Source organism: Emys orbicularis, chromosome 1 (assembly GCF_028017835.1).
Source record: "Emys orbicularis isolate rEmyOrb1 chromosome 1, rEmyOrb1.hap1, whole genome shotgun sequence".
In the NCBI taxonomy this organism is placed as follows: domain Eukaryota; kingdom Metazoa; phylum Chordata; order Testudines; family Emydidae; genus Emys; species Emys orbicularis.
This window is the reverse complement of record NC_088683.1, coordinates 258957586-258983831: the sequence shown is the minus strand read 5'-3', so window position 1 is coordinate 258983831 and position 26246 is coordinate 258957586. Positions and strand designations below refer to the sequence as shown.

At 42.6% G+C, this 26246-nt stretch overlaps 1 protein-coding gene across 1 annotated transcript in view; it reads left to right on the top strand.

The window, feature by feature from the left end:
- The window catches only part of ARHGEF7 (Rho guanine nucleotide exchange factor 7), a 176102-nt gene that overhangs the window by 48899 nt on the left and 100957 nt on the right, over positions 1–26246 (top strand). Inside the window, exons 3-6 of the mRNA XM_065397467.1 lie at positions 1390–1474; positions 9003–9056; positions 9202–9332; positions 18040–18241. Of these exons, the coding sequence (XP_065253539.1) occupies positions 18043–18241 (199 nt within the window). The 5' untranslated portion in view covers positions 1390–1474; positions 9003–9056; positions 9202–9332; positions 18040–18042. The remainder of the gene's footprint in view (positions 1–1389; positions 1475–9002; positions 9057–9201; positions 9333–18039; positions 18242–26246) is intronic.

The following is a 26246-nucleotide window of genomic DNA, read 5'->3' as shown; positions in this document are numbered from 1 at the left end:
CCGAGGGCCACATCTGGGTGGGGAAATTGTATGCAGGACCAGGGCAGGGGGTTGGGGTGCGGGAGGGAGTGAAGGGTGTGGGAGGGGGTGCAGTGTGCAGGAAGGGGCTCAGGGCAAGGGATTTGGGCAGAGGAGGGGTGCGGGGTGTATGAGGGGACTCAGGGAAGGGGTTGGGGTGCAGGAGGGGTACAGGGTGTATGAGGGGGCTCAGGGCAGGGAATTGGGGTGTGAGGTGCAGGCAGGGGGCTTAGGGCAGAGAGTTGGGGGGTGGGGAAGCGCTGCGGCTCCTGGGGGGGGGGGGCGGAGGGCTCTCCGTGCACTGCCCTTGCCGCCTCCAGGTACCTCCCCTGATGCTTCCATTGGCCGCAGTTCCCTGTTCCTGGCCAATGGGAGCTGTGGGGGGTGGTGCCTGGAGGCAAGGCCAATGCATGGAGACCTCTGCCACCCCGCCTGGGGGCTGCAGGGATGTGGTCCCAGCAGCGCTGCGGGCCGGATCCAAAGCCCTGAGGGGCCGGATCCGGCCCGCGGGCCGTAGTTTGCCCACCCCTGATATAGTACATAATCAGGAATAACTCAAATTTAGATTAATAAATTTAACGATACAGTTTAGATATTAGCATCCAAATATTCTGGTACACTCAAGAAAAGTTAAATACAGAGAGTTGGTTGTAGAAAACAAATATAGCAATGAGTGTAGATTGTCCCTCAGTAACCGAGCATTTAGGATAGGTTGTCCCTCACTAGATATAATCCGTCAGAGAAGTATTCCAGTTAGTTTCCCGACTGCTTCTCAACGGCACTCCAGATCATCTTTCCTGGTATTGCCGATGTCCAGTGATGTATTCTAGAATAGATAGATGTCCCTCAACCACCTGATGGTATCCGATACCATGAGTTGCTGCATCAGCCGAGCGTAGTGCTGATTCCGCATTCCCGCTCGTTACTGGGGTCCCATGCACCCAGGGCTCTGACGATCAATGCATGTGTTCAAACCTTGTAATCCTCCATCAGATACGATGGGAAGAATAACTTTTTCTGCTTGAAAACTATAGAGAGAATCTAGGTAGGCAAACTGTAATTGCCAAAGCTGGACCAATTCTACATCATTATAATTAACCCTCAGATATCTTAAACTCACACTTCCATATCTCACTGTGCCCAAGTAGAACTTTCTGTACCCTGTCTCTAGTCTAAAATAAAACAAAAACATGCACACTAATCCTTACCTTGTAGCTTTTTAAAAAAAATACTACAAACATTTGGTAAGAAATGTTTGTACTTGTACTTGTGTTTGTTTTTCTCATTCCTGGTAACTGTAGACTTACCTAGCTTTTAATAGTATTTTCTCAGTGACTGGTGTCCTAATGTTATTTTCCTGTTCCTTTTCAGACTTTTGACGCAAATGATCTGTATCAGGGACAGAACTTCAGCAAGGTTCTCAGCTCCCTAGTTGCTCTAAATAAAGTAACTGCAGGTAAGTAAAATCTGTTCTGCTTTGATGCATACTGTGGGGAAGGGGATCTATGATGTCATCCTTAAGCAGCTCGGATAAATTAATATAATTGACATGTCCAAAAATGCTGCCAATGGTCATTTTGCAGAGATGCTTTCTCTTTATATTTTCTTCATCTTCCCATGTATTAGTCTTGCATTGTTTTAAAGGAGCTTGAAAGGATTTGTCAGTATTGTCTAGTTTGTTTTTAGAGGAGGTTTCACAGTGAAGTAAATGTGGAGGTTTTTAATTTTTTTAAAAAAGTACCTGATCAGTGTGTGTGAACATACACATTGGGTCCAGTCCTTCAGTCTTCACACATGGGTCAATTTTACTTGTGCGACTAATTTAATTGAAGTAGATGATACCACTCACATGAATAAGGTTTGCAGGATTGGACTGATTGCCACTAAAGACTTTCTCCTTCCTTATTAAGTTTCTTTCTGATCCTGCGTGGAGTCCATAATCCTGTATTTATGACAGGGCACTGTTTTGTCATGAAAATGTTATGAAGTAATCATTAGGTCATCATATTAGGTATCAAAATGAGGAAGAGAAGATGAGCTTTAAGGACAAAGGCCCTTATTTAAACACTCCAAACTTTTAAGAAGAGAAAAGTTTTGTATAAATGGATGTAAAGAGAAGTCAGTTGTAAGTGAATTTTCCTTAGTATGACAGTAACTCTTCAAATGCAATTTCTCATTTTTTATTGTGCTCATTGTTATGTTCATGGCATAAACACATCGAAGTTAGATAAAAATATAAATACTCTTGCTAGAAAGTAGCAACGTACCACTACTTTATTTCTTAGAAATCAGAACAATAACACAAAAACCCTGAAACAGACACAAAACAGTCTGCTCCCTAATACAGAGAGGCACGATCCACCCCTTCTTACTATATAGGCTTTCTGTCTGCAGACTAAGTCAGATGTCGCACACTTCCCTGTAGAGCTCCCGAGCTTGCAAGCAGGACTAGGAAACACCCTCTCTCCCACTCTGAAAGTAATAGACTGCAGTTCCAACACAGCCCTCAATATACCACACTCATCTGTTGTATTACAAAAGGAAAATTGTGTTTTTGTTTTACATCAGAAAATATTTGTATTGCACTGGCTTAGTAGATTAGTAAGAACAGATATTCAGCTGGTGTAAACCGGCATAGCTCCAATGGAGTCACCAGGTGACCGTCAGTCTAAGTCACAAGTGTGAATGCGGACCATTTCAGTATTCCTTTAAAGTTGCTACCATCCAGTGGCTGTGGTGGTCTGTGTGTTAAATACCGTACGTTGTAGCTCATGTTTCAAAAGGGAGAACAAAGACTGGATGCTCAGGCAAGCTGAACTGTCCTTTTACTTGTAGAAGTGGCCAGAGCTGTTAAAGGCAGTATTTCAATGGTTAGTCCTGGTGGACTGCTGTCATGATCTCCAATGAGTTCTTAATAGTAATTAATATGTAGCTATCATAGAACACTTTTCAGTAGACCTCAGAGGAGGTCAGTGTCAGCCCCATTTTACAGATGGGGCAGCTGAGGCACAGGGAGGTGACATGACTTGCCAATGTTCACCCAGCAGGCCAGTGGCGAGAATAGAACCCATGTCTCCTGAGTCCCAGTCTAGTGCTCTAGCCATTAGGCCTCACTGCCTCCCTCAAAGACTCTATAACCATACAGACCTTTCCAAGAGCACAGTTCCCAGCCTACCCACAGGCACAGGGATATGGCTAGAGTACTAGTCAGTGAGATCGAATGCTACTATGCAAACACTCACTCCAACCATATTTCTATAAGCACACATGGGATGGGGATTAGCACACTCCAGGCAACGTCCTATAATCACAGACTACATTGCAGGAGGATAGGAGAAACTCTAAGGGGATAGAGGGGAATCAGGGATGGGGGAAAGTTGAAGGAGTGAAAGTGGGGAATCAGAGAAGTGGTAGGTATAAGGTGGTGAGATTTTATGCAAATGAGGCAATGCATATTTGATAAAATATGCAAATTATAGTAGTCCATCAAATTCTGTATTCTATGCAAGTTTAGCAGAAACTTTTTCAAAGGATTTTAGTGGAAAAATGACTTTACTATGGAGCATTTTTGCAGAATTTAATTTGTTTTCACTAACTCAAAAATTGGGGGGGAAAATGAGCCTCCTATTTTTTCCCCTTTTTCTATTTTTTTCTTTTGGCTTTTCCCTTTTTCCAGTGACTGAAAATAATTGTTTCTTGTCCATTTTGGAAAAATCAAAAACTTTTCAGTTTCGCAAAAGAAAATGGGGCAGGGGGGAGTTAAAAAAAAATCATGAACAAATTAAACACAAAATTGATCAATTTCAAATCCTGGAAACTACGAAACAATTTCAAACTTTTGAAAATTGTAAAGAATCATTTTCCTTTTTTTGACAGCTCAACGTACCAGATATGAGTGGTCCCTCCTGTTTGGCATTGGGGTAACATGGACAGGGCATTCTGGCACTGCCCTTGCTGTCGTGTACTGGATAATATTTTGCAATGGAAAAATAGAGAGTGACAGGCATTCCTTAGGCTGCCCAAACTAAACTAAAAAGAGAAAAGAGAAGAAAATAGAAAACATTATCAGCAAAGCAAATGTTATCATAGATCTTTACAATATGGATACAAGAAACAGTTAGTTATATTAAAGATATTATGCAAGTACCACACCAGAGCAAAACTGCAATGTTTTCTTATTATATGGTAGTTGCAGACCTCAACAAAAGTCCTGACATAGTAACCCTGTTGTCATGGAAGAGAGAATTTCAGGACGCAGCACTAATCTCTTTAAAAACAGGATTTCCATATAAGAGGGTTTCAAAGTGGTCTTCCCCCCACATTCAATACAAGCTGGATAACAAAGCAATATATCAAAGAGGAAATACCTGATGATCTCCATTTGCAAAGCAGGAAGTGGGGGGTAGGGATTTCCATCTGGAAACACAGAGATGAACTGCCTCCAGGTTTACCACTGGATTTGGTGACATGTCGGTTCCTCTGCTTCAGTTCATTTACAAATTGCAAATATGTTTTCTTTTTTCATGGTAATATATGCATCACAAAGACATTTCAGGTCACTGTTATCCTTTCTCTAAACTATCTTGCTCTCTGACAGTCCTCGTATCTGGAATTTTAAAGTTGACTATAAGGAGTATTAAAATAACCAAGACAACTACCGTGGTAGTAAACTTGTGATCCATAAATGAAATGTTCTCTCTTGTGCAATGTTGTCTAGTTCCTCATGCTCCCAGTGTATAATAAAAAAATTAGAGCTTAGGCATACTACAAATGGAAGAAAACCCCAAACCTATTTTAAGCTCTTATATTAACACAGAGATTAAAAAAAAAAAATAATTAGCGTAGGAAATTTCTAAACTGTTTGGAATATAAGTGCTCCATTGATTTCAAGTTATAGTATGTTGATGTCAATCTGAATAAAATGTATATTTTAGTGAGAAGAGAGAAAAATAACTCTAATAATGCACCAGTTAAACACTATGCATTTGTAACATAGTATATTTATAACACTGCTCTACAGCCAAAATGCTTCTGAAATAAATGTAGTCAAACTTTACTAATTCTGGGTCACTGAGAACGAAAATGATGCTTAAAATTGTTGATTGGCTCTAGTTTTCAAGATATGCTATTGGGTCAGTATATACGACCCTTGACTTGGGAATGGCAGAGGATAAGTGAGTTATAAAGGGAAGGGATCTCAATTTAAACCAGAAATGACTAAAATACATCTTTGACTGGATCTATGAATAAATCTATGACTGGGTTTGGACAGTACTTGCTTTTTAGGCAAAACAATGAATGATGCAATCTGAAGCTGGTATTGCGTCATACATGATATGAATTGCATCATGTTATTCCTAGAAGTCATGGATGATGCAATCATAACGAAGCTTACATCACTCTGCTGAACAAATTGCCCTATATCAGCTCTAGAAATCATACAGTGTCGTGCTCTCTTATTTGTCAGTGTTTGATTTTGCAAAGGGACACATTTCTGTTTAGCCAAAGTGAGCAGAGATGCCTCGTACTTGTGTGAACAGTGCAGATAACTTCTGCTGTGTTTGTGGTGAAGTGACTTTTGCATCACAAAAGCGCAGTATAACCACTATGGTTAAGAAAGCCTATCACCTTTATTTTGGCTGCAAAATTGGAGATCAGGACAAGAGGTGGGCCCCACACATATGCTGCAACACTTGTGCAACAAATCTTCGCCAGTGGTTGAACAGGAAAAGGAAATCTATGCCTTTTGCAGTGACAATGATTTGGAGAGAGCCAACAGATCATACCAGCAATTGTTACTTCTGCATGGTGCCTCCAGTTGGGAAAGGTGTGTCAAAGAAGAAAAAGTGGACTGTGCATTATCCAAACATTCCATCAGCTATACGCCCAGTACCCCATGGAGAAGGACTGCCGGTTCCTGATGCACCAGAATCATTCTCACTTTAGTCAGACGAGGAAGAGGAAGTGGATGAAACTTCTGGTCCTGAACCATCAATGTCACAGGACCCACATTTTCTCCCATCCTCCTCCTCTGAACCACACCTCATAACATAAGATGAACTGAATGACCTTGTCAGGGATTTGGAACTACCCAAGAGTAAGGCAGAGCTGTTGGGCTCCAGACTACAGCAGTGGAATCTCCTGGCAGGTGATGTTAGGGTTTCCATGTTCCGTGACCGTCAAAAGGATCTTGTCCCATTCTTCTTCATGGAAGGTGATCTTATAGCCTGCAACAACATCGATGGTGTGATGGCAGCCTCAACATCGTTCACGATCCAGATGAGTGGAGACTGTTCATTGATTTATCGAAGACGAGTCTTAAAGCTGTTTTACTGCATAATGGCAATGTTTTGCCATCAATTCCAGTTGGTCATGCAGTCCATATGAAGGAAACCTATGACAACATGAAACAACTTTTGAGGTGCATAAACTATGACCAACATCAGTGGCAGCTTTGTGGCGATTTGAAGGTTGTTGCTCTCTTGCTTGGTCTGCAGACTGGATAGACAAAGTACTGCTGTTTTCTCTGCGAATGGGATAGTCGTGCAAGAGATTCCCACTACATCAAGAAAGATTGGCCACTCCGACAGTCATTGGAGCCTGGGAGGAAAAGTGTTCAGCATCCACCACTTGTTGAATCAAGGAAGATTTTGTTACCACCCTTACACATCAAGCTGGGTCTGATGAAGAACTTTGTCAAGGCCATTGACAAAACACAAGCAGCTTTCAAGTACCTGCGTGGAAAATTTCCAAGGTTAAGTGAAGCTAAGATAAAGGAAGGTGTCTTTGTTGGTCCTCAGATTCGTGAACTTCTTCGAGATGATGCATTTGACCATGCACTGCGTGGCAAGGAAAAGACGGCATGGAAAGCCTTCCAGTTAGTGGCAATAAATTTTCTCGGAAACAACAAGGCAGACAACTACAGGTTGTTGGTGGAAAACCTCCTCAAGGCATACAAAAGCCTTGGTTGCAACATGTCACTAAAGATACATTTTTTGCACTCTCATCTAGATTTTTTTCCACCAAACTGCGGAGCAGTGAGCGACGAGCATGGCGAGCGATTTCACCAGGACATTGCAACAATGGAGAAACGCTATCAGGGCAAATGGAGCCCATCAATGCTTGCAGACTATTGCTGGACAGTGACAAGAGGTGCTCCATTTAATGAATACAAGAGACAAGCCAAGAAGCGCCGAGTAGACACTGAATAGGACTAAACTATGTACAGAATAGTTTTTTGCCTTTTGTTTCATAATAAATTTTATTTATATAACCCTTTTGCTGATTTTGAAAGTGTTACATAAACAGGACAGGTGAAATATTATCATGTAAAGCAACCATAAACACATGAAAAGACCTAGGTTTACAATTTATGATTAAAACTCTACTATCTACACAATATACATAGACATAAAATGTAAAAACTTAAATATCTTAGAAACAGTAGCCAATCAGTTGTTTTAATTGTCATATTTGAATTCAGCACATCAAAATACATAATAAATAGCACATTTTATCTCTGAAGCAGACGACTTCTCAAAAATTGTAGACCAGTGTAATCTTTCTGAAAGATAAAGATGAGTCGTTGGTACAAGATAAGAGTATTAGGAGAACTTCTTGAAGGAACTAGAGCATCCTATGAATTCGACAGCCCTCTGCTTCCCTGCTGCTCCATTCATTCTTTCACCATACATACACACCTCATTACATTTCTTCCACACCAAATGAGCTGCTTTACCCTCAGATTTAATTTGACATCTAATGGTGGGTATCTTACATTTCCTTTTGTTTCTGTACATGGCACTGCCGGGGAAGTGCAACTGCTATAGACTCAGATTGCAAGCTGTGTGTCTGTTTCAGTCTGCTGCTGAGAAAGCGCCATGTGCAGGAGCATAGTTGTTTCTCCACCAACCAACAGAACGTCCATGCTACAAACAAACAGGGGCGATGGTAGAGAGGCCCAAAGAAAGTTGCCTGGTAGCCTACTAGTGCAGCATCAGAGCTGGGATGAAATCGATTACCTTGCTGTTTGGGATCACTAGAGCCAAAGCTGAGATCAGAAGTGAGTTTGTGTTGCTGTCTGATGAAGGAGCAGCACCGATGAGCTCTAAAGAAAGCGGAGTGCGGCATTCTGCCTTTGGATGGAAGGTCTCAGCTGTGTGGTCTGTTGGGAAGGGAAGCAAATGAAGAGGTTTAAAAAAACAAACAAAAAGCCCACTACCACAACACCCCTCCACCCCCAGCAACAACCTAAGCCTTGGCGGAGCGAAAAAGGAGATAATATAGAAAAAGGGGGCAGTGGAAAGTGTTATTTTTTTAATTAAATGATGGATGGGCAGAAATAAAGGGTGTGGATGAAAAACTAAATGAGCAAAATCGAAGTATCAAAGAGAGAATGAGTGGGTAGGAGGAAGAGGGCAAAGAAACAGATACAGCTTGCTTAAATATAGGCAAAAATAATGTATTTGAGTTTCTTTTGACCAACTGAAATGATGTTGGTTATTAGACTCTTTAATTTGACTGCTAGCGGATAGAAAATGAGAAATACTTTCAATCCTTTCGCTCCTCCTAAAATTTTGGAATCCATCCCCCACCCTTCCTGACCTCCTTAAGAATGTGTATGAAGAAAACTGCCACTGTCACAGGAGATTAGATTAAATTAGCCCCTTGCAAGTAATGGGAGTTGATTGAAGATTGAATTATGACTCGAATCACTTGAAATCGTGTAACCAGTGTAGGTATTAAGCATAGTTTTTAATTGACATTCTAATGTACCTTGTTTTGTTTGAATAAATATTTTAACTTCAGAAATGTGTTTTCATAACAGAAAAGGACTGGTATGAATATTTTTCCAAAACCTTTAATTGTCTGAAAATATAATAGGGGAAATTAGTCAGTTTTCATTGTCCAGGTCAATGACTTACTACATTATGGTTGTGTGGAGTTCCTCTAGCGTCTCTTGATTTTTTTTTTTTTCTTTTTAGGCCAAGATTTTCAAACTTGGGTGCTTAAGACTGGACACCTAAATCCACATTTAGGTATATTTGATCTTATTTCTTGTGTTCAGAGGTATTGAGCACCCACAAATTCCATGGTTCTGCTTTAGGCACTCAAGCTTGATCTTGGTGTGTAAAAAGTGTATATAATTTCTGCAATTCTAGTATTTTGCTGTCATCTCTACAGACATTGGGCTAGGAAGTGATTCCGTATGTGCACGGCCCTCATCTCATCGGATAAAATCTTTTGATTCCCTTGGATCCCAGTCTTTGCACAGTAGAACTTCAAAACTCTTTCAGGGACAGTATCGAAGTTTGGTAAGTTGTGCTGGAATTTAATCATGTTCAAGGATTTTTTTTTTTCTTTATCAATCTGGATTAAAACAGTGTTGCAAGCCAAGCTGGGTGACCCCAATTTCACAAGTCCTTGACTGCTCTCTTGCTCTTGCATACATATAACTGGGGCCTCTAAAGTTATGTTGTGTTGCAGTGGCTTTTTTTTCATTCTCTTCTGAGCTAGTGAGTCTTCTGCATGCTCGCAGCCAGAAGTATTTCTGTTGTAACACTAAGCACTTCTTGTTGTATGCCTGCGTACATATTTTTTCTTTGATTTCTTTCTTTTTTTTTTAAATAAAGAAGCACCTCTCAAAAGAGCAAATTTTCCATCTCCTCCAATGGGACTGTGCCATCCCAACTCTCCAGGGTTTCCAAGGGAAGGGAGCCTCCTCTAAAGCTTTGCTCACTCAGTTCCGGAGGAGGCAGTTTGGAAGATCTCCCAGCCACTTAGCAGTTTTGGCAGCCTGTACACGGAGACCCTGAGTCCCAGTTTTCTGGAGCTCCCTATCCTCCCCCCCCCCCCACATGGTTCCAACATACACAGAACCACATTGTTGAAGTGTCAGGTATACACATCTTAAGAATCTGTGTTGCAACACCTAATATGGGGTTTGCCACCAATTGAGAATCTCATAGTTAAACAGATTTGTAGCTTTATAGGATACACAGAGGACAAGAGACTGCTACCAACAGCAAAGTCCTCAAATAGCTCCTAGTTCCTTCTTACCCCCAAAGTATGCTGGCCTGAGAGGTTCTGTCTTTGTGCACTTGTAATAATTGATTCCTCAGCAATAGCTATAGGATCACTGTGATACTATGTGAGTGTACGTGTATACGTCGCATCCTCTGAGCAGTTGACTTCCCACCATGTTTTGAACACATTATAGTCAGTGTATAGTCAAAAATGTACCCTCTTGCAGGTGGGGACATGTGAGAGCAGATTCAATTTTTTCAAGTTTTTTCTTAAAAGTCCACTGTGGGAACATCTATTGCAGGACATCCCAACCCAGTGAAATTCTAGTTGTAAGACTGCTAATTACTGAAGCCATGGTATGAAAACTGCCTTGGCCTGTCTAGGAATATACAGCCTGCTCTATAAAGGAGGTAGTGGTAGTTTTTGGCTGGCTTGGCCATTGGACTCACTTTCCAATTTAGAGAGAGCAAATGTGGAGGCATGCCACAAAACACTGTGTGGGCTGCCCTCGCCACTGGTTTTCCAAAATCAGGTTGTTTAGCAGAGAAGTCATATACCAAAATGTACCTTCCTGTTCTGACACTTCCAGGGGGAACCTGGCGTTGTGAGGCATCTCACTATCACCTGCCCTTCACGTGGGAAGCCTTGTCTGTGCCTGCTGGGGGTCAGCTCCCCAACTTTGGAGGCCCCAAGCACTCTTTCCTAGGCCTCCCAGACCTCTCTGTCTCTATAGGTTAGCGATAGGCACACTCCAACCCTCAAGCCCTCCGAGTGTTATCCTCCTTTCATGAGCCAGACATGCTGTCAGCTTGCCTCCTAGGTGAAGGATCCAGTGTGGCGCTTGGCACTCCAAGATATACCCAAACAATCCATTGTCTTTATTTTAAAGTAGGACATGCTCCTGCTGTTTGTTCCATCCTGTAGACTTTCTCTGTTGTAGATTTTGCAATCTCTTACTGTATGTGGCTCAGTATGTAAACAGGCATACTCTGTAAGGCATACGATACACAAATGACCAGACAACGAGAGAGTTGTCTGTTATCTCCTGCCTGAAAGAAACATTCCTGAGGTGTGTCCCCTTCTGGTGGAGTTAAACCAGGTCAAGACCTTAAGAATCTTTTCAGTATAGATACTTAACTCCTTAAATATTATCTGTACCTATGTTTTGCATGATTATGCCAACCAGTGGGCTACTGGCTCTCAGAGATCATAGAATCATAGAATATCAGGGTTGGAAGGGACCTCAGGAGGTCATCTAGTCCAACCCCCTGCTCAAAGCAGGACCAATCCCCAGACAGATTTTTACCCCAGTTCCCTAAATGGCCCCCTCAAGGATTGAACTCACAACCCTGGGTTTAGCAGGCCAGTGCTCACATGCTACCTTTCAGTGAACTAGTATGCATTCATGCAACCCAGGGGATCCCTGTATAGGCCTATGCACCCTGTGTCCACTTGCCAGTTGGTACCAAGAGGTCCCTGTCTCTCACTTGTCTCTAAACAATATGGAGCTCCAAGAAAGAGATCCCTTTCAGCAATGAAAAAGTTTGAAGGAAGAGCCCAGACCTCCTCTTTTAGTTCATGTTTGAAGAACTGTTTACTGACTGGTATGGGAAACATTAACACAATGTAAATCTGTTTAAGCCCTCATCCTGAATGTGGCTGTTTCTAGGTTTTCCTCCAGAGACCTCTAAGTCTCAGGCTCTAGATCCCTCTTATCAGAAAGTCTCACTAACCTCTCTGGTGAAGTTAACAAGCCATACCTGCTGGAATGAGTTAGTAGAATTTACTCAGCTGCTTTATATGGAGCTGTAACTACTACGAACAGGGTGGGTTAACAGAAGTAGCCTGCGTTCCTAGATGGAGTCCTTGGGCCTGTTTTTTCCTCTCTCTCTCTCCTACTCCCTCACACACATGATTAAATAGTATACGTGTGTGGTGTGATTTAAAGGCTGTATCTGCATGAGCACATGTGTGCGGGGTAAACTCTGATTAATTATACAGGTCATCCCATATAAGAGTAGATAAACCATTTGTACTACAATACAGCCTGATGTATTCTATATGTACCACATAAGTTACAGAAAGTACTTTGGAAATGTGCTAGGGCAGTGGTTTTCAAACGTTTTGTATTGGTGACCCCTTTCACACAGCAAACCTCTGAGCGTGACCCCCCCACTGCTTATAAATTAAAAATGAGGGGGGTAATTTAATTAAATGGGGGCTCCAGGCCTTCAGCCCCACGGAGCTGACAGCTTGTGACCCCCATGTAACCACCTTGCGCCCCCCTGATGGGGCATGACCTGCAGTTTGAGAACCACTGTGCTAGAGCTTAAAAAAAATAAAAATCCTTACCACTGTTATTCTTCGGCTTGTAAAGCCAGATGCCTTCATTATTATGAATCCAGCTGTAGAGGACTTCAGAGAGAGAAAATATTTAAACTAATATATGTAAAACACTTCTATGCAACATTTCTTTTCTGTTCAGAAATGCATCTTGATTTTAAAGTCTTGATTTTACTTTGCGTGATCTGGTGCTTCTATTCCAGGGGAATAGAAATGAGTGTTGTGTCCGCCAACGTGTGTGTTTGGTGTAATCACAGAGTGATCTCTGGGATGGTGAAGACTGAATAAAATTAATGTTTATAGGTTTGGAAAGCCTGGAACTGGTATGGGACTACATTTTGATAACGACAATGGCATAAAAAAATTCTCACTTGGAGGAGCCCCAGATCCAGCATTTTGCTTTTCCACTTTAGTAGTCTAAGATGAAATGGGCCATTGAATGAAACTTTAAGAATAATAATAAAACTAATTGTTTACACTGAGCATAAATTTAATCTTGTTGGTATTACTGAAAAGTGGTGGGATGATTCCCAGGGTTGGAATGTGAAAATCAAGGGTTATAATCTATTTAGGAAGGATTGAGTAGGCAAAAAAGGGAGGGTAAGTTTGAGTGGCCCTCTATGTCAAAAATGGCATTGCCTGTTTGATCTTGAATGCTTATGGATGAATGTCCTAACAGATAAAGCACAAGATGGGGTATTGTTGTCTGCTACAAGCACCAGATCACGCAAAGTAATAGGTGCATAAGGGGCCAATCATCCTATCTATAATGTATAGGGGAAAAAATCTGCATGATCATAGGGAACTTCAGTTTGAATCACACATGCTGGTGGTCTCATGCTTCCAGTATTAAAACAGCCTGGGAACTTCTAAATATTATAGATGATAGTTTCCTAACTCAGAAAGTGTTGCATTAGATCTCCTCTTGACGGATACAGAGGATCTGGAATTGATTACATTTATAATGTGCAAACAGAATGAAGTCCACACCAGTGATATATATACTTCATACTTTAAAAGGATTAACTTCACAAAACTGAAAATAATTACGAGCCAAATCAGCTAGGAGGAAAATTTAATCAGAAAAATATGAAGGATAATTGGGCATTGTTTAAGAATATGTTACTAGATGTCCCAAAAGCCACAATCCCACAACTGAGAAAGAAGGCCATATTGGTTTAAAAAAAAAAAGAATTGGTTTAGAGGGGAAGTGAAGGCAGTGCTCAAAAATGGAAGAATTGGGAATTTGATAGTCATGAATATAAATCAGAAGCTATAAATTGGAGAAAATTGATAAGGGACACAAGCAGAACTCTATAGTCAGCAGAGTTAAGGAAAATGACGAGTTTTTAAGTATATGAGGAACAAAAAAATACTAACAGTGGTATTTTATACATTATAGATGTAAATGGTGGAATTATCAATAATAATGCAGAAAAAGCAGCAGTGTTTAATAAATATTTGTTCTGTATTTGGAGAAAAAACAGATGATGTAGTCATATGACAGCATTCTTTCCATTCCACTAGTATTTCAAGAGAATGTTACACAGCAGCTACTAAAAGCTAGACCTTTATAAATTATCAGGTTCATATAACTTGTATCCAGGCATTTTATAAAAGCTGTCTGAGGATCTTGCTGGACCAATATGTTGAGTTTTTTCCAATAAGACTTGTAACACCAGGGAAGTTCTAGAAGACTGGAAGAAAGATAACGTTCCAATATTTAAAAAGAGTAAACAGGATGACCTAAGTGATTATAAGCCTGTCAGTCTGACATAGATCCCGGGTGAGACAATGGAGTGGCTGACAAGGGAGTTGATTAATAAAGAATTAAAGAAGTATAATATAATTAATGCCAATCAGCATGAGTTTATGGAAAATAGATCCTATCACTGGTTTTTTGCTGAGGTGACATGATTGATAAAGATAGTAGTGCTGATGTAGAATACTTAGATGTCGGTAAGGCATTTTGCTTGGTAGTGTATGACGCTGATTTAAAAAAACAACAACCTAGAAAAATATAAAATTAACATAGCCCACATTAAATGGATTAAAAGATGGCTAACTGTTGGGTCTCAAAATGCAGTTGTAAACGAGGAATAGTATTTGAGCAGGTGTGTTTCTGGTGGGGTCCTGGAGGGATCAGTTCTTGGCCCTATGCTGTTTAACATTTTTATCAGTTACCTGGAAGAAAATGTAAAAACATCACTGATAAAGCTTGCCGATGACGCACAAATTGGGGGAGTGGTAAATAATGAAGAATAGAGGTCACTGATGCAGACAGATCCGGATTGCTTGGTAAGCTGGGTGTAAACAAACAATATGCGTCTTAATATGGCCAAATATAAAAGTATACACCTAGAAACAAACAACGTAGGCCATACTTACAAAAGGGAGAGTCTATCCTGGGAAGCAGTGACTCTGAAAAAGATCTGGGGGTCATAATGGATAATCAGGTGAACATGAGCTGTGGCCAAAAGAGCTAATACAATCCTGGGATGCATAAACAGGATAATCTTGAGTAGGAATAGACAGGTTATTTTACCTCTTTGTTTGGTGCTGGTGCGACCACTGCTGGAATACTGTGTCCAGTTCTGGTATCCACAATTGAAGAAGGATATTGATAAATTGGAGATGGTTCAGAGAAGAACTGTGAGAATGATTAAAGGATAAGAAAACATGTTTTATAGTGATAGACTCAGGGACCTCACTCTGTTTAGCTTATCTAAGAGAAGGTTAAGGGATGACTTGAGGAGTCTATCATTACCTATATGGGAAACAAATATTTAGTAATGGGCAGAGAATGGAGCAGAGAACGGTGTAACCTGATCCTTTGGCTGGAAGTTGAAGCTAGAGAAATTCAGACTGCAATTAAGGCATACATTTTTAATGGTGAGAATAATTAGCCATTGGAACAATTTACTGACACTCATGGTGAATTTTTATGCCATTGTCATTATTAAAACATAGTTGCAATGATCATTTAAGTCCTATCCCAATTCCAGGCCTTCCAGAACCTCTAAACAAATTTTATTCTGGAGCAGTCTCTGTTAGTCTTCGACATAAGAACAATAGCAAAAAATCGTTCTGTAATTATACCAAAAACAACTGAAAGGCAAACACTTTGACAAGAAGGTTGCACCCATTGAAACTAATAACATACACTCATAGACTTTAAGGCTAGAATTGTGACCATCTGCACATCCCCAGGCTACAGAATTTCACCCACCCACTCCTCTGATAGGCCCATAATTTATGGTTGAGTTACTGAAGACCTGAAATCTTGATTTAAAGACTTCAAGTTACAGGCACCCACCATTTACACTAGTTCAAACCAGCAAGTGGCCCATGCCCCATGCTGTAGAAGAAGGCAAAAAAAAACCCCATGGTCTCTGCCAATCCAACCTGGAGGAAGATTGCTTCCTGACCCCAAATATGGCGATCAGTCAGACCCTGAGCATGTGGGTGAGACCCATCAGCTAGACCTCTGTGAAAGAATTTTCTGTAGTAACTCAGAGCCCTCCCCATCTAGTGCCCTATCTCTGGCCATTGGAGATACTTGCTAATAGCAGTTGTGGAGGGACCATATGCTCATTTTAGGCAGCCTCATTATATTATGCCCTTCGTGAATTTATCAAGCTCAGTCTTGAAACAAGTTAGGTTCCCCTCACTCCCCACTACTCTCCTGGGAACCACCTTGCATATGGCACAAATCAAACAAAGAAATGATTGAAACACTTCACCCTGCGTTTACTCCTCCAGTTAGATTTAAAGTTGCAGGTTTGCTAATAGATGCTGCAAGTGAGGAAATAGAGGAAAAAAAGAATCAGCACTGATACTAATGCAAGATGGTTGGTTGAATACAAAATATGACCTGATAATGGCTATAAGCATCCATACAGGCAAATATTTTTACTACTTGCTGCCATTGATTCTGTGTCTTAAAATAAATCCATTAACTATTGTGTCCAGGTTTTTGCTGAAAACACCATCCCAGAAAGCAGAGGAAAAATATGACCAGGATGTGATTACCATTTGCTCAAATAATGAAAATAGAATGAATAAAAGAGAATTTCATGAGTGTCGTCAACCTAAACTTCTGAGCCAAGGACTATTTAATATCAATGAGGAAGAAGTAACACCTAACACAAACCTAAAACACATTGTGAATGTTCAAAAATACTTCTGCAACCACATTCTTATGTTTGAAGAATGGTTGTTTTAATACATGTATCGCATAGTAATTGTGTTACTTCCAATAAACCTTTGTGGGTTTTTTCCACAACAGGGTTGTCATGATTTTCCCCAGTTTAACTAGAATTTAAACACTTCAATCCAAACACTCCAGATCTGAATCTCCTAATATGATGTATTACAGAACTAAGTTTGAGATGCAAACTCTGACATAGATCTAACTTTAAGATTTTGGTTCAGGTCCATCAGTTTTCCCTTCCTCACCCCTCCAGTCTCTGTCTTGGAAAGAACATTTTTCCAGTGAAGCAGTTCTGTTTCTTGGTAGTTGTAGGGTTACCACACTTCCAGGTTTTCCCAGACATAACCTCTTTTTTGGTCCTCCGATCTCCGTCTGGGCAGATTCTTGAAATGTGAAGAAATGTCTGGGATTTTTTCCTTGCTTGTTGCAGATCAGAGAGACCCATCTCTGGAGGGCCATAGCTAGGCTCTTTAGCTCCCGGGGCAAGCAAGCATACTTGAGCTCTCTGCCCTTGGGTCCCTGTCATTATTCCACTCCCGTGGCTTTGCGCCCTGGGTCCCACTTGCCCTGGCCCGGGTACGGCCCTGTGTCTCCTCCGCGCTCCAATTGGTCCCTCCCCTTCATCCGCAGCTGCTGGATCCTGCCCAGCCTGCCGGGTAAGTGGAGCTGGCCAGTGCCTCTCAGCTGGGCTGCCTGCCCCACTGCTGAGCCTCAGAGCCTAGCAGGGAGGGGTGCCAGAGCTAGGCCCCAGCACCCACGCAGGGAGGCGCTGACTGATGGGCTGGTGCTGTGTCCTGGGCCTGCGCCAGCCATCCTGCCACTGTGTCAGGGAGCGCAACACTGCCCCTCACCTAGAGTATGAGGCTGTACGCACCGCACTCCAGCACCCCCCAAATAATGCCTCCAGCAACACTCTTAAATACCCTCTCCCATCCCAGTCCACAGAACCCTCCAGCACCCCCAAATACTCCCTCCCAGTACACACACACACACACGCCCCCGTAGAGCCCACCAACTGTACTACCCCCTCGGCTCCCCTTCTTCTCCCGGCAGTGTCTTCTGTTTGGGAACTTGAAACAGGGTAACCCTAGGTAGTTGCCAAAGACATTTTCAATTTGTGCTATTCATAGCGATCTTGAATCTGATCTTTGAAGAGCACAAATCTTTTTCATTTTACTTTTGTTGGCCTTGCCTGATTCTAAGAAGTCTGAGTGGGATAAAGTACTGCTTAGATTGAAAGACACAAATCACAGAAATACAATGGCAAGATAGATGAACCCTTGCATATTGGGATCTGCAGGCCTTGTTGTACAGCTTCTGATAAAAATGGTGTTTTAATTTTAATATGTTTCTGTTTGATGAAGAGACTTGTATATTGGTCATGAACTAACCCTTACGCACCTAAAGTTCTGTCCTTCATTTGCGTTTTCACTTTTTAGGACATGACCGATAACAGCAATCATCAGCTGGTGGTGAGAGCAAAATTCAGTTTTCAACAGACCAATGAAGATGAACTTTCTTTTGCAAAAGGAGACATTATTCATGTCACGAGAGTGGAAGAAGGAGGCTGGTGGGAAGGGACTCACAATGGCAAAACAGGATGGTTTCCTAGTAACTATGTCCGAGAAATAAAATCAAATGGTAAGTCTGAAAGAGAACATATTTGCAAAATGTGATTCTTGGCTTTCAAGAAGAGATGGAAATAACTAATTATGTTTCCTAATGCTAATGAATGCATGATTAGTGTTCAGTATGTACACTCAATCTGTCCCAGCCATAAGAATCCTTAATTCTTACAAATTATTAACATAGTTTTTGTTCCTAGATTGAGTGAATGGGGGAGGAACATTTTTCAAGGAGCTGAGAGAGTGCGCTATAGAGATGTAGACAATCTCTGTTTGTATCCACTATATTTACAATTATGTTTGCCTTTGTCACCTATAACTATTGATTTCAGTATTGTGTGGGGGTTTGTTCTGGTGTTGACTTCTGTTATTGATCAATAACATTTCAAGGGAGGCTCTCCACATTCTCAAACATTTTCTACCAAAATCTCACCATCTACGTAGGCTGGTTACTACATAGGTGTTTCATGGAAATGATCATAGAATATCAGGGTTGGAAGGGATCTCAGGAGGTCATCTAGTCCAACCCCCTGCTCAAAGCAGGACCAATCCCTAGACAGCTTTTTACCCCAGATCCCTAAATGGCCCCCTCAAGGATTGAACTCACAACTCTGGGCTTATGCTCAAACCACTGAGCTATCCCTCCCCCCCGTTGTGCTTTTTTATTATTGACCACTGCATGGACAACCCTTGACTTTTAACGTTCTGTACTTTGCATATAATATCTAAAGAAGCCAGAGTGTTCTTAAAAGATAATCTCCAACAACATGGAATTGAAAGTTTTAAATGGAACATGTCATATTTTTTTTTATAAAACATTTATGTTTTTGAAGTAAGTATGAATAATCGTATTTCTATGTTGCTAGCTATATATTTTAAACATGCCTTTGTACATTTTCAAAGTGATTCTTTCTGACTGTCTTCCTGCTCAAAGTATGCATATTATTTTGAGAGGAGACAGGCTTTCTATTTCATTTTGTATTTCAATAAATTGTCTCCACACACTGGATTTTTTTTTATACATTTTTTATGACTGCAGTGTAAAGGAAAAAATACTGGTGAGCGTGCACACGCACATACACACATATATAATATTCATAAACTTTGGGCAAAATTAGCTTCTTTAGACAGAAGGATAACTTGTTAGTTAAATTTGGATGCGTTATGATGATATACATGTAACCGTTCCCATCTGTCACACTGATTTTTATATGAAATCTCTCTTCTTCCTTTAAATAAATTTCCTTTTCATTTTATAATTGAGGTCAAGTGCTGTGTGTCATACAGGCATGGTGGTCTAAGGTAAAACTGGTAAACTGAGATACGCTATTCCTTTGGGAACAGAGGATCTGGGATTTCTGTGTGCATCCAGTGATCAGGGACTGGATTCTACAGGGAGCCACTTTGAAGGGACTAGGAGGTTGGGGTGCATCTTACAAGCCTTGTCTTTGCCTTGCAGGTGGGCTTATGCACATATTCCCCATGATTTAAGAGGGAGTGTGCTTGAGTAGCTGATAGGCTGATTTTGTTAGGGAGTTAACACCCATGCAATATATGTAGGGCCCTACCAAATTGATGGTCCATTTTGGTCAATTTCACAGCCAGGGGGTTCTAAAATTAATCAATTTCACGTTTTCAGATGTTTACATCTGAATTTTCACGGTGTTGTAACTGTGAGGGGTCCCAACCCAAAATGCGGTCAGGGTGGGGGGGGGGTCACAAGGCTATTGGGGTTGCCACCCTTACTTCTGCTCTTCTGCTGGCAGGGGTGCTGCCGTCAGAGCTGGGCAGTCAGAGAGGAAGGCTGCTGGTGGGGTGCCCAGCTGTAAAGCCAGCATCACCTCCAGCAGCAGCGCAGAAGTGAGGGTCACAGGGTATGGGGGGTGGGTTACTATTGGTCTGGTTTTCCTGGCAGTCTCCTGTCCCAGTGCGGGGCTGACAGTTGCGGCTATAGTTGGAAGGGTTATAGTTCCAGCCGCAGCTTCGCGGGGCGGGGGGAGGCGACAGCTGGAGCCATCCGAGCTTCCTGCAGCTGGAGGAGATCCCAGAGGTGGGTCTAACCCACCCCAGGAACAGCCCCTGCAGGGGAAGAGGAAATCTCCTCCCTTCCCATCCCCAGTGGATTAGCAGCTGGAGCTCTGTGCAGGGCAGGAGCCCCTGGCTGGATGCCAGATTTCACAGGGGAGATTAGATTTCACAGCCATGAATTTGGTAGGGCCCTAAATATATGCAAGACTTCCTGATGCTGGAGGCATGGAGGTGGTAACAAGGTGACTGTTAGCCCTGGGTGCCGCGAAAAAGTCACAGTGGCGTAGTCGGCGGGATGGGTACCCTGTTTGCTAGCTAACCAAAAATCGCCCTTCCAGCATTTATAAGCCAGAGACTTGGAGATTCAAAAGTAACAAGGTTGGAAACAAATAAAGTAAAGGTTGGAGTTTATTAATTTGTTTATTTAGGGTAAAGGAAATAAATTATAAGATGAGTAAACAGAATAAATGGCAGAGATCACACTGATTAACCAAAAGGGGACTGAGCTCAAGGGATTAACAGGCTTAGAGGACCAACTTGACACAGTTCTCGGTGAGGCATCCAAAAAGGTGGGGTGTGCCCCCCTCCTTCCCAAGGGGTACAGAGGAATGTTTGGGGGGCGAGCGATGACACCAGATGCCGGGCCTCGGGCTCTCAACCGCAGCCCCAAGTGGCGGGATTCAGGGAGACTCGGGCCAGCCCCGTGCGGTGTCCCATTTTTCCTTGGGAAATATGGTCACCCTATGTAGATTAGGCTATGAGGTGTGATGTTTTTAAAGGGTCTCCATTAAAATGGTATCAAATTACACCAGAGGACTGTCGCCTCAAATTCAGAAACCTCAAAAAATTTGATATGTTAAGTCATGGAGAATATGACGGTGGATTATTTGGGAACATGGATAAAGAGTAAAGATGCAGACAGCCATGATGAGTTGATAGATCAGTTTCTCCAGCAGCAGTTCTTCAAGGTTGGCGCTAAGGAAGTGTGAACTGCTGTGTGGGAAGAAACTCCAGCATTAGTGGAAGCAGCGGCGGAAACAGCTGACTTGTACAAACAAGAGAGACTATTCAGGGAACTCAGGCTGCACAGGGAAGGCCAAAACCCTGGAGTAAAAGTGGATTCCCAGTTTGTCTGTGGGAATACGGAAGGGATTGAGGGAGCCAAGTCCACACTGCCTCAGTACTGGTCTCCTCCTAGTAACTAGTTATTGGACCCCGGCCAAAGAAGGTTTTACTCTTGGGTCCCTTGATCACATGAAAAGTCAATGCCCTAAGTATGGGGGTTCCAAGTTCATTCCCCAACCTATCCGGGTTAATGCAGCTACCCTTGAGTCAGACTTCAGTGGTGGCAGAGGGAGCCCTGTTTAATGTTGTCAGGTCTGTCTTCATGGAGCGAGACAAAAGAGTTCATTAAAAGGCCAAAGTAAAAGGTAAAGTGTGCCGGGGTGGTGAGACACTGGTGCTCAGATTTCCCTGGTCAGGAGGGATGTGATTCAGTGGGGAGTAGTATGCTTCCTGAGGAGAGGTGAAGCTGCTAGCTTTAGGACAGATACAATACTTTTAGCCTGCATCAAATTGGCATGGGAAAGTTTAAGGGGTACTTTGAAGGTGGGGCTGTCATAACTATAAAGGGAAGGGTAACAGCTCTGTGTACAGTACTAAAATCCCTCCTGGCCAGAGACTCCAAAATCCTTTTACCTGTAAAGGGTTAAGAAGCTCGGGTAACCTGGCTGACACTTGACCCAAAGGACCAATAAGGGGACAAGATACTTTCAAATCTTGGGGGGGGGGAAAGGCTTTTGTGTGTGCTCTTTGTTTTAAGGGGTTGTTCGCTCTTGGGACTGAGAGGGACCAGACATCAATCCAGGTTCTCCCCATCTTTCTAAACAAGTCTCTCTTATTTCAAACTTGTAAGTAAAAAAGCCAGGCAAGGCATCTTAGTTTTACTTTGTTTTCTCAACTTGTAAATGTACCTTTTACTAGAGTGTTTATCTTTGTTTGCTGTACTTTGAACCTAAGACAGAGGGGGGGTCCTCTGAGCTCTTTAAGTTTGATTACCCTGTAAAGTTATTTTCCATACTGATTTTACAGAGATGATTTTTACCTTTTTCTTTAATTAAAAGCCTTCTTTTTAAGAACCTGATTGATTTCTCCTTGTTTTAAGATCCAAGGGGGTTTGGATCTGTATTCACCAGGAGTTGGTGAAAGGAAGGAGAGGGGAAGGGTCAATTTCTCCTTGTTTAAGATCCAAGGAGTTTGGATCTGTATTCACCAGGGAATTGGTGAAAAGTTTCTAAAAGCTTCCCAGGGAAGGGAATGGTGGCAGCGGACCAGAACTAAGCTGGTAGTTAAGCTTAGAAGTCCTCATGCAGGCCCCCACACTTGTACCCTAAAGTTCAAAGTGGGGATACAGCCTTGACAGGGGCTTCTTGAGAATTTACCATCTGATGCGTTGGTTGGGAATGATGTAATCTCACTGCCCAAAGCTGTTGATATTGTGACCTGTAGTAAAAGGGAATATGTCCCTAAGTACACAGAGAGTAACCGCTGAGGAGGGAAAAGGGAGCGGAAGCTGCTTCCACCTTATCAGCAGAGAGGGGTAGTTTATCACAAGGGCAGAGGGAGGGAGAGTCTTTTTCACCTGCGACAGCTCTCTTTGAAAGCAAAAGCTTAACAGATTTTTGCTACAGAGCAGGATGCAGACCTCTCCCTAGAAAGCATAAAAGCAGCCATCCTCAGTAATGGCCCAGATAAAGAGATCAAGGGAAAACTCTTACAGGAGAGGGAAGGGTGTGCAGAGAAGACCTGATGGGGGGGGGGGGAAAATAAAAGTTCTGGAGAATCCTACAAACAATTGTTTGTGCCCTCAGAGCAATCATGTGGAGTTAATGTTACTAGTCCACAATTGTCCCGTTGCAGGTCACTTGGGCGCAGAGAGAACATATGGAAGGTTAAAGAAAATTTTTTATTGGCCCGATATTCAAAATAAGGTAAAGGAATACTGCAGCACTTGTGACTTATGTCAGAAATGGAAAAAGCCTGTGGGACGCTGCAAGGGTCCCTTGCATCCCTTGCCAATAATCAAGGAAACATTTCACACTGTTGCCATGGACATTAGAGGCCCACTATCCAAGGCTACCCAGAGAGGAAAAAAAAAAAAGAGTATATCGGTAGTAGTGGATTTTGTCACTAGGGGCATGTCTACACTACAAAGTTAAATCGCCCAAGGCAGCTTATGTCGACCTAACTATGTAAGCGTACACACTACAGTGTTCCTCCCGCCGCTGTAACTCGCCCGCTATGCTGACCTAGTAAATCCACCTCGAGGAGAGGCGTAAGGCTTAGGTCAATGTAGTTTGGGCTTCTCTGTGTCTCTATAGAAACCAAGTGTCTGTTGGCTGTCAGGGTGGCTGACAGCCAGAGCAGTGAAATTGACAAGAATTCTGCTGGTGGGGTTCCTGTTTTGAAATTGGGTGGAGGGTGTTCCAGCTGTGAGCCCAGCAGTGCTGACAGCTGCAGCCTCGCTGCCTGGTGCTGAGAGCCTGTGGTGTGGGCTCCCCACAGAGGTCCCAGCTGGAGCCTGTCTGGAGCCCGGGCTGGGCTCTCAGTTCTCTGCTGTTCATGGAGCTCCCAGCTGAAGCCTGGCTGCCCCCCAGGCACTCAGCTCCCCATTCCGCATGGAGCTCCCTCCTGGGAACAGAGGATCTGGGATTTCTGTGTGTATCCAGTGGTCAGGGACTGAGTACCTCAGGGAGTCACATTGAAGGGACTCGGTGGTTGGGGTGCAGGTTGACAACAGAAGACAGGGTTAGTATAGCCCAGAGGAGAGTGTTTGAGTATCTGACAGGCCAGTTTTGTTAGGGAGTTAACATCCAGGTAATATCAGCAAGACTTCCTTACCGTGGAGGCAGGAGGTAACAAAGGACTCTCAGCCCTGGATGCCCTGAAAAGCGTGTCAGAGTTGTTTTGAATTGAGGGACTCTGTGCATTTTCAGGAGGCTGTACTTGATTATAATAAATGTCATCGATCTGTTATAGTTCATGTTTTTAACAAAACGAATAATAATAAAAAAATAAAAAAGGCATTTGCTACTTAAATACTCTGTTGTAATTCTTATAAGACTTGTAAAAGTATACATTTGCTTTAAAGGTTGTAAAAAAAAAAAAGATAGATGTATATTTGTTGAAATTTATGCTGAAGTCAGGCATGAAACTAGTCTCTAATCTTTGAGATAGGAAATGTTAGATCTTAATTTGTAATACTTCCCTTGTATAGTACGTAGCATGTGAGGGTGGTATGGTGGAGAGAAGAGAGATCTGGAGGGAAAGGTAGAACGATGTGGAATTACATGGGATTAAATCTGAGATTAAATTTTGGTTGTTGCCTCTTCTCAGTTGCAATTCAGTTGCTAACTGCACTGTAATTAGTGTGATGTTCAGTTTAGGGTGGTTAACAAAACTAACAACACCTGTATGGTGCATCATATGATCTGCAAAGAAAAAAAAATCTGCTGCCTAATTTTATTGCTATATGATGTGCAAAGAAAGTCTGAACTTTGTACTAAAAGGATTTTTTTTGGCCTTTTTAACATGAGAAAAATCACGTTTTGTCTACTCTCTGGAGAAATAATAGGATTATGTCTTTGCAAATTCCAAGAAAGGAAATCTATCAATTGAGAAGGGAAATTATTTTTATTCTGACTGTTTTCATAGAATCATAGTTGGGTATGTCTACACTAGAAATGTAAGTTGAACTATATTAGGTTGACTTGCAGCCACCATAGTAATTACACTACGCTCCTTGGGTCGGTGATGCGCGTCCTCACCAGGAGCGCTCCCACCGATCTAAGAGGGGCAGTGGGAGAGCTGAGAGCCCCGTCTTTCAGTTCCATTGGCAGCTCCCTGCCGAGAGCCCGGCTACCCCACAGGCTTCCAGTGGGCTGGCCCCTCTCTCTTTCCCCTGTTTCCTGTTGGGAGCAGGGGAAGCTGCCTGGGGCTTCTTGCTTCCCCATTTTCTGCCAGGAGTGGGGGAAAAGCTGCCCAGGACTTCTTGCCCCCGGGGAGTGAGGTTCAGCTGCCACAGCTTCTCAGCCTCGCCTCGCTTGCTTCCTGCTGGGAGCCGGGCAGCCTTGTCAATTTCATGGCCCCCAGCACAGAGCCCTGAAATTGACAAGACAGCCAACAGCCCATGCAAGGGACACAGTGTCTACACAGACGCTGCATCGCCCTAACTACACTGATGTAAGCCCTACGCCTCTTGTGGAGGTGGAGTTATGATGTTGGTGTAGTATGGCACTTACATCGGCAGGACAAGGCTGTAGTGTAGACGCTGACATAATTAGGTCGACAGAAGCTGCCTTACGTCGACCTAACTGTGTAGCGTAAACCAGCCGATAGAAATGTAGGGCTGGAACAGACTTTGAAAGGTTGTCTAGTTCAGCTTCCTGCATTGAGGCATGACCAAGTAAAAGTAGATCATCCCTGCCAGGTGTTTGCCTAACATGTTCTTAAACCTCCCGTGATGGGGATTCCACAGTCTCCTGTGGAAGCCTGTTCCAGTGCTTAACTATCCTTATAATTAGAAGGTTTTTCCTAGTATCTAACCGAAATCTCCCTTGCTGCAAATTAAACCCGCTACTTCTTGTCCCACCTTCAGTGAACATAGAGAACAATTGATCATTGTCCTCTTTATAACAGCTCTTAACATATTTGAAGACTCTTATCAGGTCCCCTCAGTCTGTCCTCAAGACTAAACATGCCCAGGTTTTTAAAATCTTTCCTCATGGGTCAGGTTTTCTAAGCCTTTTGTCATTTTTGTTGCTCTCCTCTGGACTCTCTTCAATTTTTCCATATCTTTCTGTGACGGGTCCACTGCCCTGCCCCTCTTCCTGGGCCCGCTAGCTGTCCCAGTAAAGTGTAGAGAGGCCTCCAGTTATGCAGCACCCGTGGCTTTATTTACACACACACAGTTCTCCCACCACCAGGCTTGCAGG